The 13,599-nt window shown below is 39.1% G+C and overlaps 1 protein-coding gene across 12 annotated transcripts in view; it reads left to right on the top strand.

Annotated features, from left to right (window-relative positions):
• The window catches only part of ZNF423 (zinc finger protein 423), a 334,537-nt gene that overhangs the window by 297,720 nt on the left and 23,218 nt on the right, over window positions 1-13,599 (top strand). For 11 of the 12 annotated variants that reach the window (XM_073307686.1, XM_073307690.1, XM_073307691.1 and 8 more), the window contains 2 exons: window positions 2,259-2,390; window positions 4,303-4,418. The exons of the other annotated variant lie outside the window; for it this stretch is intronic. In XM_073307686.1, the coding sequence (XP_073163787.1) occupies window positions 2,259-2,390; window positions 4,303-4,418 (248 nt within the window). The remainder of the gene's footprint in view (window positions 1-2,258; window positions 2,391-4,302; window positions 4,419-13,599) is intronic. 12 annotated transcript variants of the gene reach the window in all.

Consider the following 13,599-nt stretch of genomic DNA (forward strand, 5'->3'; position numbering starts at 1 on the left):
CTGAAACTGGGCACACAAGAGTCTCTTCTAGGAAGCCAGGTTGGATAATACAGGAGATTGGGGGAAAGGAAGTTTTTAAAACATATTCATACTTAAATACTAAATATCTGCCCATCTTTGGTGGCTGTCCAGATCAGAAATTTCAAAAATTTCAAAATAGAATCCTTGTGTTCTCGCAAATATTCCACCTCTCGGTTTTGCCATCTAGAGAATTTCTGGAGTAGTCAGAATGCAGAGTAGAAGTACTTGGTGTCTGTACTCACACCAGTGTTTTTTCTCTTCTCTTTTCTGTCCCTTTTCTATTTTTACTTCCTACCCATCCCCTCTGTCTGTCTTCCCACCCCCCTCCCTCAATCTCCCTCTTCTTTCTCCATGAAACATTACAAAGAAAAAGGATAGCATTTCCCCCTCCAGTCTAAACTGGCTATGCACACTGTAGGGCCTTTATTGCGTATTCTGCAGTCATTTTATGAATAGAGGACCACAGTGCAGATCAGGGTAGAGAAACGTGCCCTACATGTTAGAGGTGCCTGGCATCCCCTCTGTGGGAGGAGCTATCCATTCATGCTTCACTGATGCTGCCTCTTCTCCTCAAGCATTTCTTGTCATCAGCATTCTGCTCTCTGCTCTGTATGTGTTACAGGCAGTATGGGGAACAGAGCACCAATTATAAGTGCAATTCGGGAGCTTACCTGTTTTTGGAGCAGCATAGACAGCTCCTAACAATGGCCCAGGCATAGCTCACTACTGCACAAGTCACCACTTAACAGATTTTTTTAAATATCCTCTTGGTGAGTTTAGGGCCCTTTAAGACACATGTACTCTGGGAATTCTCTCCAGCTGCATGCCACCAACACTCCCCTGCTGGCCCTGTTTTCAACAAAAAGCCAGGTTCTAATATGTAGGCTATGTGTGTGTCTGAGCTATTACAAGTACATAATGGCTGCTCCATTTGCTTTCACTGTTACCATACTACTGTTATTTAACTTGTTACTTTGTAAGGGCTTTGAGATTCCTTAAGTTTCAAAGGCCTTATGGAAAACAATAATTTTCCTCTGTTCAGTCATTTTAAGGTTATAAAAAGGTAATATAAAAGCAATTATAAACAGAGATTTTCTATGCTCTTTCTCAAATTATTTGAAGGATGAAAGTACATTTAGCAGGAGGTTATTTCATAGTGCTATAATCATTTCTTGCTATTCTGGAACTAAAAATGTAAACTCGATGAGATTTTGAGATGAAGACATAAAGTAGTGCATATCTCATAGGCCAGAACTTGATTTTTTAAAATATATTTTCATGAGAAGACAAATATTTGGCTGGTATTTACAAAAAACACTTGTAAAAACTGTGGGCATATTTACTGGCGTGCACAAAACAGGTATTGTGTACACAGTCTCCCCTGATCTTCCCCTCTCCCCCCACCCAAATACAGATTATTGCATTTGTATTTCTGGGCGTCTTTTGAAATGTTGTTCCAATATCACACAATATGTCCTAACTGCACAAAACACCAAAAATGACCAATTAATGTATTCGGTTAATATGCTGGTAAAATAATAATAGTGAATGTTTATTAATAAGCGAAAATTTAAGGGGATTTTTAAATAGGTTCTTTGTATTCAGAACATCTCCATGAAAGATCTGTTCAAAACAAATATAGATGAAAGGAAAATTCAATTTAAAAATGCCATTTAAATGCCATCAGTGGTCTCACTTCAACCTCAAAAAGGCATTACATATAAAATGAAGGCTGAGTTAGCCCTGCATTCCTGCTATTCCCTGATAGCTTCCTCTCCTCCTATATACTTGCAATGTAATCTGAGGTGAAGATGGGAATTCACTCTGTTTGTAGTGGTGGTGGTTGAATTCACACTGTTCAATTTGTTTTAAATGCTGTTTGAGTGTTTAATAATAGATATCCAGAGCAACAATGTTCTGCCTTTGTGGTAAGATGCAAGGTGCAAAGTACAATATTGTCACAAGCCTGTAAACAGGAGTATATGTTACTGGTGGTTTGATCACAGCATCACTTTCATCACAGCTGAAAATAAATGCCCCTAAATTTGACTTGCGGCTGTACACCTGAATACATTGTACAAGTGACTGTGTGTGCTTTTGTAATAGGGACACAGAAATTGTAATGTCTTTGGGTCCTTGAAGCTGTGTAATCCAGCTTTACCATTTCTAGCAGACTGCTGCATTTCAGACACTAATCTGCTGTGTCACTAACAAGTTGTATCATTTGAACCTTGCAGAGGAAGGCATCAATCATGAGTGCAAGCTGTGTAACCAGATGTTTGACTCTCCAGCAAAGCTTCTGTGTCACCTGATTGAGCACAGCTTTGAGGGGATGGGAGGCACATTCAAATGCCCTGTTTGTTTCACAGGTAAGACAGTAAGACCTAGACAAGCCTCAGTGTGCATGGCTTGATCTAGAAATGACACACAGGGGATTTTTAAAATACAGTGTTCCATTCCCTGGGAAAAATACTCTGCTTGGAAACGTTTAAAATATCATCAGTCTGAAACTGGAGCTAGGAATGAAGAACAGCACCGTGATTTTTTGACACCCTGCATCAGTTCCCAAACTCAAGAAGCTAATAACAGCCCTTTTGAAATTACATTTGTTGGGTAGAATGTGATAGTTCTTGTGAGATAAGGACCTACTCCTGTGCACCCCTCACTCATGTGAGTGCTTTTTACATACCCAACTAGCCTGTAGTCAGTTCTCAGTGGAAGTACTCATGTGAGTAAAGGGCTGGTAAGATCAAGCCCTAAAACTGTATAGTTTGGACAATTGCTGTATTCATTTTTTTCATTGTAAGACCAGAATCTGCCCTCAGATACATATGCCCAGGTCCTGTTTTTTCTATGTAGAGCACATATCTAAAATCTTGCTGTTTATCCATCTTTTGTAGTTAACTTTAAGCTATTTCTGCAAAGCAAATTTGGATGATCTTGGTTAAAGCGACTGTAGGATCTGTTGAATGCTCTATATGCTTTTTTTAAAATTGCAATGAACGTCTTGTATTTGAAAAATGTTAAAGTAATGCTGGATGTGTACATGATATCTGTCTTTCATTTCCTATGTGTGTGACTATGAGCTAAGTAAAAAATAAAGGGTTGAATCATGAGGGGCACTCGGCACCCACAGTCCCCCTTAACTTCAGTGGAAGTCGCAGGTGCTCATGACCTCTCAGAATTTGATCTGTAGTTTGAGAGACTGCAGTTTGTAGTTTTGGACTTAATTTGTCCTTTTCTGGCTGTTTACACTGCAAGCTCAGCTTGTGTACACGTACTCTCTGGAGCCATGGGAGCTAAGCCATGCCCACTATGTACCCACTAGTTTCAGGCAGGTCTGTACTCTGCATGGCTAAGCCTTGTCTCAGTTGCCCATGCTACTGCAGCTACACTGCTGTTCATACCTGTGCTAGCTCAATGAGGCTCCCATGAGTACGTGTACATGAGCAGGGCAGTCACACCCCTACCTAGTAGTGTAGATCTAGCCTCTGAGACATGCTATGAAATAAATCCTTAATAGTATTTCTTTAAATTCAGTTAGTAAGAAGCTACTTTTGCATATTGCATAGATCTAGAACCCATAAACATTGATCTAAAATGAGATGTGAAGTAGGCTGGGAAATAATCTTAACCAAATAAATCATAAACTCATCGTGCTTAATTTCCAAACTCTACCAGTCAAAATCAGAATAACTTTCAGTTCAAAATTATAAAAATGCTTAGGTGTAACAGTATTTATGGTATAAAATCTTATCTTTTCTATTCTATATGGACAAAATAGTTATACAGGTTGTCTTTGCAACAGACTACATCTGCAGGTTCACACTTCCTTTGTAGTCTGTCAGAAATGTTGCATTGGTCACACATCTTCTGGATTAACCCCCTAGATCTCTACTGGTTCAATTCTCCTGCATTATAAATAAATCTCATGTACTTATGATTGGCTCACAGCTCCCTGCAAAAGAGGTGACACCCTTTTTTCAATTATACAATTGGGTTCATCCAATTATGAATGGAGAGCAGTGACTTTATGGTGGAATATCAAAAATCTATATGATATTTAGAGTCTATTATAACTAAGCTAAACATCATTCTTTAAAACTTAAATTATTAATATTGTTCACTCTTGCAGGATAATTGTACTGAAACAGATATTGATGATTTATTGATAAATATCATTGGACCTTTTAGGATTACAGCCATAATACATGTGCAGCAAATATGGGGAAGAAGTTACCTAAAGCAAACTTAACCTCTGATTACACTGTATTATTTCAGTTTTTGTACAGGCAAACAAACTGCAGCAGCATATCTTTGCAGTCCATGGGCAGGAGGATAAAATTTATGACTGTTCCCAGTGCCCACAGAAGTTCTTCTTTCAGACAGAACTTCAGGTATGTTTTTGAAATGAGTAAATGCAAACTGACAGCAATTATTTTGTTTGTATGTAATAACCCTCTCATCACTGCTCGGCTTTTAGACCATTTCTTTAACCAATTTATAACCATGGTTTTCCCTCCCTCTTTGCAACAGCAGCAAACTTTCCTACTCTCTCTTTCTCTCTCTCCCCATGGGAGCTATCAGGAGAAAGGGATCTCTGAGCCTGGCTGGCATAAAATAAGACAAGACAGATATCATGATTCTTTATGAGTATTTCTCTTGACAGTAGCATTGCTACATACTGACATGTCTACATGAAGCACTATGTAAATAATTTCTTTTTCTCTATTAATAATGTAGGGAATGATTAACACACAAAGACTAAACTAACGTTATGACATTCCTCCTTCCCCAGTGTAAGTAAAAAGTAAAGGAATCGTACCTATCTAGGTACAAGAGCAAAATGTACGTGCTACTTGAACATAGAATTCTAATCAGACCAGCCACAGCCGCAAAGGCATAGTAGTATGTAGCAGATTGTTAAAACTAGGCACTACGGTCCAATTTCACTGCTGGCATAAGTGGATGCAGCTCCATTGATTTCAGCCTTCCCAAAGTGTGCGTGTGAGACAGAAGTATGCATTGCACTTTTTCAAAAGACTGCGCAGATCCAGATTCCCCTGGCCCTTCTGGAGGCAGTAGGTCTGCCTCAGGCACAAGGGCTCTGGGAGCTCCCTCAGGGCAACTACTGGAGGAGTTCTAAGGAGCAGTGTTGGGAATCATAGAAGTATAAGGCTGGAAGAGGCCTCAAGAGGTCATCAAGTCTAGCCCCCTGCTCTGAGGCAGGGCCAAGTAAATCTAGACCATCCCTGACAGGTGTTTGTCCAACCTGTTCTTAAAAACCTTCAGGGATGGGGATTCCACAGCCTCCCTTGGAGGCCTATTCCAGAGCTTAGCTACCCTGAGAGTTAGAAAGTTTTTCCAAATATCTAACCTAATTCTCCCTTGCTGCAGATTAAGCCCAATACTTCTTGTCCTACTTTCAGTGAACACAGAGAACAATTGATCACAGTTCTCCTTATAACAGCCCTTAGCATATTTGAAGACTGTTATCACGTCCCCCCTCAGTCTTCTTTTCTCAAGACTAAACATGCCCAGTTTTTAAAATCTGTCCTCATAGGTCAGGTTAGTGTTGAATCAATTATGCTTAAAATTAAGTTTTGACCTTCAGTGTTAAACCCGTTGAAATGCAGAGAACCTATCATAGTGCTGTAACTTTGTGTTAATCTAGCAGCAGAGAAAAGCCCTGCATATCTAATTATCACATAGGAGAATTGACTACCAGAGCTTTAACTTTTAAACAGATACACAGAGGTTCTCAGTCTGGCCTTCCTTATCATAATATTTTACCTTTTTAGAATTTCTGCCAAAATATTGCTCCTGTCCCCTGGTAAATGTAATCTTTTTATAGAATGATGCTGTATGCCTCATTTAAATCTATTAGCTTTATAAACCATGATTTACTTAAACTTTGGAGGGTTTTTATTTATCTTGCTGAATTCCCAAGTTGCTGCCTCTTGTGTCGTGCTGTCATGCAGTGGAAGGATGGTTGATCTTTTCACTTTGTTGATTTTATATTTTTTCTCCCAGGGGAATCTCTTCGTTCCCTTGTTCTAGCAATCTCATTTGCATAAGTGTACAAAAGTTTTAACTATACCTTGTTAATATTTTAATTAATAATTTTGTTTTTGTGATTTCTCACTGTGTAGGTTTTAGAAGATAATATTGGCTTACAAAGCGAGCTTGGATTTTCCCTCCCCTTTTTCATTTAAAGTGGTCTTTGGTCAAAATGCCAGCACAATTAAAATGGGTGCAATGGCTTCCTAGGTCACTGCATTAACCTTTTAAATCAGATGGTCAGATACAGAGAACCTTGTTAAATTATAGTCTTAACAACCAATTGCTTTTTGCAATTAACCATTTTAATTACATAGTGTTCGTATTCTGAAGTGTTGTGCATAGCAAAACCTATGCAAATAGCAGCTTTCATCCAATAAATTTGAATCATAATTGTAATTTTCAGTTTTTACACAGGATATGTGTGCATTTAAAATTCCTGTGTTCATAATAATTATACAAGTAATTTTAAATGGTGTTGGCTGAATGAAAATTCAATGTTTAACTGCACATTTTACTCATGAATTTAGTGGTGACTCAGAATAGGGTGTTTACTTGAAGTAGGGGGTTTTATTGATTGAAATAACTGAGCCAAGCAAGGCACAGAGTATGTGAATACATTAGTTATGAAGACTTTTGAACTAGCAACCTTATTTAGCATGATTAACTCATCAGTTGCTTATTTGTAGGTTGCCTGTTTTAAATTCCTTGGCTGTTTATTAAATTTTTCTCTGCTAGTTGAGAAATGAAGATTTAGTATTACTTGGTGAGCCAATTGTTTAGCTGCTAATAACAGTTTAATGTGCATAGATATTTTAGTCTCTTAGCAGTGCAATTTCTCCTGTATGTTACAGTCTCCGTCCATCAAACAGTTATGCTTGACAAATCTGACTTTTCAATTCTAACCTTGCTTTCCAACTGGTGTAAATTAGGAATAACTCATTTTAAGTCAGAATCAGATTTGTTCTGTTTTATTTTATTTTATTGTATTTTTTTGTGAAACCACTGACATATGTAAAAAATCTTAGTATTACATTACAAGGAAAAACTTTCCATTGAGCCCCTTTGGTTACAGAGGGCAGGAAAAAGGGAGGAGAGTGGGGAGAGGTGCATATATTGGGAGAAAAAACTACCGTAATTAATTTTGCAACTGTAATGGCATGCCATAAGTTAGCCCTGCTGCTGTGTGACTATTTTTAAGTAGATTCCTTAGGTACAGTATGACATAAAGGGGCATATATGGACCTTGTTAGAAAGGGAGATTGTCATTTCAAATTCACATTTCAATAGTTTGGAAAAAAATTCAAGTTGCTGCATCGGTAGCACTTTTCAAAGCACCCTTTTCATTTCTAAATTAATGGTTGTATTTTAATATATGAGCTTTGAAGTTGCAGGGAGTCAGGTGGAGCCACAAAGACAAGATCCTGTTCTCAGTTACCCTGGTGTAATTCCAGAGTAACTTCATAGACGCCCATGTAACAAAGAATAGAATTTGGTCCTGCTTGTTTAATATTGCAGCACTTCCACCATAAAAAGGAAAATGGAAAACATTGTAAGGATAAATACATTATGATTTATAGTGTGTAAAGATGTCCCACATAAGAGAGGGTAGATACAAAACAATGGAATATGCCGTTCTAGGTGGAAAACAATGGTGAAACAAAATAGCAGATGTATGGTTATACTGAGCATTTAGGAGCAAATTAGTGCAATATTATACACTCTGAACGCTCAGGATGATAGCTAGTCAAGCTTTGACATCTATGAATGTGATGAAAGTCTCATGCCTTTTAAATATTTTTTCCATTTAATGACACTTAATAGAAGTAAATTTACGCATAACCTATAATACTATATACTACAGAGAGACGAAAGAAGCCTTTGTGAAACAGAGGATGATCTCTAGGACCTATATTACAAACTAATCATTAGCTGCTGAGTGTGCCTTTAATGTACTGCCCTGCCAAAGCTGAAATAGTGTACAGCACAGCCATACTTTGGAAACGAACTAGTGAAAGTACTTTGCCCCCTGAAATGGTAGTCTTTAGACTTATACTGAAGTAGGGAACCCTGCCAAGTTAGAAGACAGACTGAAATCATGACACATGTTGGGTGTTGATAGTTAAACTTGTGTTGTTAAGCCGAGTTGCGAAATCTAAATTCTTAATTGCTTGCACTAAGAATTGCATTAAGCAAATTGTGAATGAATAGTGATTTTTAGAGGAAACTCAAGGAGGGTTTTCATCTGTGCTCTTTGCACCACTGTTTTTCCAAGGAGCCATGGCATAACCAATAAAATATTTGTATTTAAAGGATTAATTCCAGCTGTTTGCTTGTGTGCTGCTAATCATACCATTTCCCTCTAAATGATTACAATTGATGAAAACTAAAGCAAGGGATATAATAAACAATGCACAAATAATCCAGGTACTGCGCTAACAAGGTATCTGCCAGTTCCTTCCTAGTGCAGGTGCCTGCTCGGAAAGAGAGGCTTTCCTTTCTGTTCAGATTTGAAGATAAGTCAAACCACTGAATTAAGGGAGCTTCACTGGAAGATTTTTCTGTAATTTTAAGTGCCAAGTTCCTTTAAATGTCAACACATCAAAGGAAAGAGGATGCCATGGCCCATTGGCTAGCATCATCATTTGTTTTTTCCTTTTCAGCGTATATCAAAAGCTGCAGGTTTAAGCCATAAACTGGCAGAAATTGCTACACACAAGCTGCACTCATTATATTAACAATGATTTGTCACTAATGTTCTCTAAGGGCTTGATCCAGTGCCCATCAAAGTCCATCGATTTCAGTGGGCTTTGGATTAGGCTCTAAAACGGCTTCCTTAAAGGGGAAAAATAATCTGTCTTTGCATATATAATGGAGGGTAGTGTCAGTTAAATATCTGATATGTCCTCCAGAGAGGGGATATATCCTGCCCCTGTTAATGGAACTACTCGATCTAATAAATCTCTGATTCCTATGATGCTAATAATCTTGGGCTCGATTGTGGCTTGGTCTAACTGGGCCAGATAAGGTAGTGTAGCTATATAGCCACATCAGTTTTCCTTTGATTGTGTCTCTGGGTACAGCAGGAGATCAGGGTGAGGAGTGGAGGGAAGTCATGGCTCCCCCGCAATCCAGCAGCCAGTGGAGCTGGCTGGGTAGTAGTGGGGGACCAGGCTTTGCCCTGAAAAGAATTGCAGCAAAGTTTCTGCTGCCCTCCAGAGCAAGAGGGCAGGAATTGAGCCTCTCAGAAGCCCAGTTTCTTCCTCTGGGAGCATCACAGCTGCATTCTTCCCCCTTCTTAGGGCTGAACCTAAAAGCTCAACTTAGCCCTTAGTAATCAGCGCACAAATATAAGAGTTACAAAATCTAGATTCTGTTCCTGGCTTTATCATTTTGCTCTGTCCCCTTGAGCATTTAATGTCTCTGTTTCAGGTCTGGAAAATGGGGGTAATAGTACTTACCAACTTCTCAGTGCTGTGGTGAGGCTTAATTAAACATTTTGTAAAATGCTATGATATCCTCTTCCAAACGGCCCTCTCTATACATGCAAACATTTCAGAAATTGAGAATAAAGCTCCCAATTGCATCAGTGATGTAAACCCAGGCCTGAATTGTTTGAGGAGGTTTCACAAAACACCTGGCTGAAGTACTGTTTGCTCAAAAAAAAAAAAAATTGACACCATCCTAGAACCTGAGCTGTGAGTGTGGCAAAAAGGTAGCACTTTCCTTTATGATCCTCGTGCTGTGTTTTACAGTTTGTGCTTGGCTTAGATATTAAACCCCAGGAAACTCTTTCTGGAAACGACCCATAATAAATTCTTTCTTAATTTGGTGGAAGGCATTAATTAATTCAGTACACAATTTTGCTGTTTTTTCAGGTGAGGTGTGTGTTTCTTTAAAACAGAAATCCCATCTTTGTCTTTCAACTATCGGTGGGCTCTCTAAGACCTAGCAATTCATACATTTTTCCTGCTATCAGAACGTCAGTCTTCCTCTAAAATCAGACAAATGAACCAGACAGTACTGTAGCAGACTTGGTTAGTGTTAAAACAAGTTGATTAGCCAATGTGCTTGGAGCGTTTTTAATGTTTAATCATTATTAGTTATAAAACTAATAAATTACAAGAAAAACAAGACCCATTCCAGTCATATCACTGGGCTTTCAGTCAGATAATTATAACTAACAATAATTAAAAATTAAAAGTGCTTTAGGCGCATACCCATCATATTTAGTCTGTCTGACTGCACATCCTTTAAGTATTGCAAAAAAGGAAGTTCTGTTTATGATATATTGTCCAGATTGGAAAGAAAACTGTCATTAGGTCTCTGGTTTTCAGAGTGCAGGTATATGCTCAGTTGAGGAGGAACATGTCATTGGCTCCAAATACTTATTTTGGTGCTGGTGAAACCCATCATTAATTTCCAAATTTAAGAAATATGGGCATGAGTTATTGAGGAGTATACTTATTGGCTCTGTACCAACTAATATGTAACTTTTATATTAGTAGTCACTGCGCTTGGCGTCTAGAGTCTATTCCTAGTTCTGAAACCAAGAGTGCTTGCCACTATGCCCCTCATTGTGGCTTGGCAATGTGCTTTTGTTATGGAACAAGACATTACACTTTCTGTGTGCACATCCATTGTCAAGAAGGTAATCTGCGCTGAAGATGATGGACTGACTTGACATGTTCAGAGAAAACATTGACATCCATGCACTGATTGACTGCTTCTCCAGGAAGGTGCATAACTTGCTCCGTATGTTATTTAATGCATTCTGTCTTGCTTTCTGGGGTTTTTTTGTGTGCTGCCAATAGAGTCTGTCTTCCAGATATAAGTGAAAGAGGAGGCCTGGCTTTGTGTCTTAGAATAAAACCTCATATCCCGGCTCATATCCCAGTTCCCCTCCAAAATCTGTTGCTTCAGTCTCTGTTCCTTTGTTCTCACTGAGGACGGTGAATCAAGTAGGCATCGTTGGGTGCCACTGCAACTCCAAGGATAGGGGATGGAGTCTAACATACTTCCTCTTCAGTCTCTGAGGTGACAGCTTTGATTTCTTTTATCACTTGAATGGTAACATTTTAGGAAAACGAATGTACAGAGCAAGTGAATAAGTAAATGGATGCCTAATGACCTCTCTGGCACAAGCAGGCGTCAATGGCAAGGAGTCTTGGAACAAACAGATCATGTATTGCCTGTTCACTGTCCTTGCCCCCTTCTAGCTGTGAACAGAGAAGGTTGCAGAGATCTTGAATTGTCTTGTGTCCTGATTTGGTTAAGGAACGCATCATTTATCCTTTAGTTACTCAAAGAAGATTCTGATCAGCATATCAAAAATCTGCATTATATGGCATCTCCTGTGTCATTTCAGCAAGATCCAGTGTGAGCTCTCAGGCTAACAAAGATTCACCTGAGACTGAGCTTGGAAATTACTGGTATTTCAGCACTCTGGTCTGTACCATAAAAAGTCCCTCTGCTTCAAATACTGTTAATGCTATCGTGTGACTCACCCTGGCTAACAAAGTGTACATAACTTCACATTAGCACGTGGAGAATACCCAGCAGTGATGCAGAGTGAAAGAAAAGGGTGTCAGGTGAAAGCCATCGGTTGAGTCATTAATGCACTGAAGTGCACCCAAGTGTCAACATGTGTGATCAAGTGTAAGGAGGCATGTAGTTCCAATGTGGCAGTGCTGGCAGAGAGAAGGGACTTCCTACAGGAGAGATGGCACTTGGAACTGCTATTTAGGCTGCCCATCTAAACCTATTGTTGCCTGTCATCTATGCCCTAGGGCAAGGGTCCAACCAACTTTTGAGCAGGCACCATGCCATCCTAACAGATGGCCATGAGTGTAAGCAGCCAAGAGACAATGTATATGCATCAGTTATATTTACTGAAAGCACAGTCCCTTGACAGAAACATCCAAATGACAATTCTGAGCTTAGATGCCTTTAGTTAAAGGAATATGGAATTGCAAATCTGACTCTAAGCGAGAATAATTTATATATGTTGCAAAGTAAACCCTATGACACACAACTGTGTGTGTGGTTATATATATACACGCACATGCACACCCAGACAAATGTGTTGAATACAGTGTCCAGTTCAAGGGCTCTGTCATGATATTCACAACTCTCCCAGAAAGTGACCCTAAGTACCTGAGAGATCTCCTTCTCCTCTGTGATCATGGCTTCCAGTGACAGCTGTGTTCCACTAGACGTATGAAACTGCCAACCAAGGGAGAGGCACAGGAGCTCTGGAAAGAGAACTTTCACAGGAGCTGGACCTAGACTATATAATTCACTGCCACAAGGGATGATCGGGTCCATGGATCTAAACACTTCAAGAAATAAGTGAAAAATTCGTCTGTTTGGTTTTCCCTCACAAACACACATGCCTCTTTCCAATAGTACAGTGAGGGAGACCATGTGCGTACTTAGATAGATGAGGGGGGGGGTGTAATAAATTCATCTCGCTCAGAGCTAGATTTGAGTTTCCACATCCCTTTTATGACAGAAAAAGAACAATATGGTTGATGGAAAAGACTCTTATTTTATTTTTAAATCATTGCTTACCCAAAAAACTATACTTGATGTACTCCTAACATATATCCTGGGGAAAGCGTGCTTGCATACTTTAAAGGTTTTTTTCCTTCGATAACTTATGGACTCTGTTTGAATAGTACTTGGTAGTGCTCTTGAAATAAGTGTTTTAAAGAAACCTTTAAATAAATAATTCTGTACTCATATCAGTGGAATAAGGATCCATTCATACAGTATGAAAATAAATAAATAAACCAGGCGTGTTTCACTTCCAGGTATACTAATGTCTTCCATCTAGAGTACATTGGACTGTTTTACTATTAAATATCCATTCATGACCAAATGGAGATGGCCCAGAAGAAGAAATGAAAAGGTGGATTTTTTTTTCTGGAAGACCAGATTGCACTCTCTGGTCTGGCAATAACAATTACTAATGACATTTAGAGAGAAATTAACTATGAGAAATGCAAGGTGGCATTTCAGCGGTGCCAGTCAGTAACATTGCATCAGAGCTCACAGGAGAGAGGAGAAAAAGTTTATGGATGGAAAATTAATTTTGTTATGTCAACAATTAACCAACACCTTTTCTTCACTCTACCACATTATCACAAATTACAAGTGTGACAGAATATAGCAGCTCAGCAGAGGAATGAAATGGTACTTTAAAAGCCATGCTCCTAGAGACAGTTTCACTAGCCTGTGTTTCATTCCACTTTGTTCAACAGTGAATGATAGCATTGGAAATCAGACTGACTGGGGAGGAAGAATTAGCTCTTGACTCTGTAGGGACAAATATTATCAGTCATCCTCATCAATACCAGTGGTTTTCAGGCTTCGTGAGCTGAGCCCCCCCTTTGAATTACAGTTTTTGGTTGTGCCCTCCCAACCCAGACAAAAATAGACACAATACCTTCCCCGTCCCTCTCGGGTCTTCAGGGTGTGGCAAGACTCATGCAACAGTCTCTGGGAGCGGAGCCA

Source organism: Lepidochelys kempii, chromosome 12 (genome assembly GCF_965140285.1).
Source record: "Lepidochelys kempii isolate rLepKem1 chromosome 12, rLepKem1.hap1, whole genome shotgun sequence".
Taxonomy (NCBI): Eukaryota; Metazoa; Chordata; order Testudines; family Cheloniidae; genus Lepidochelys; species Lepidochelys kempii.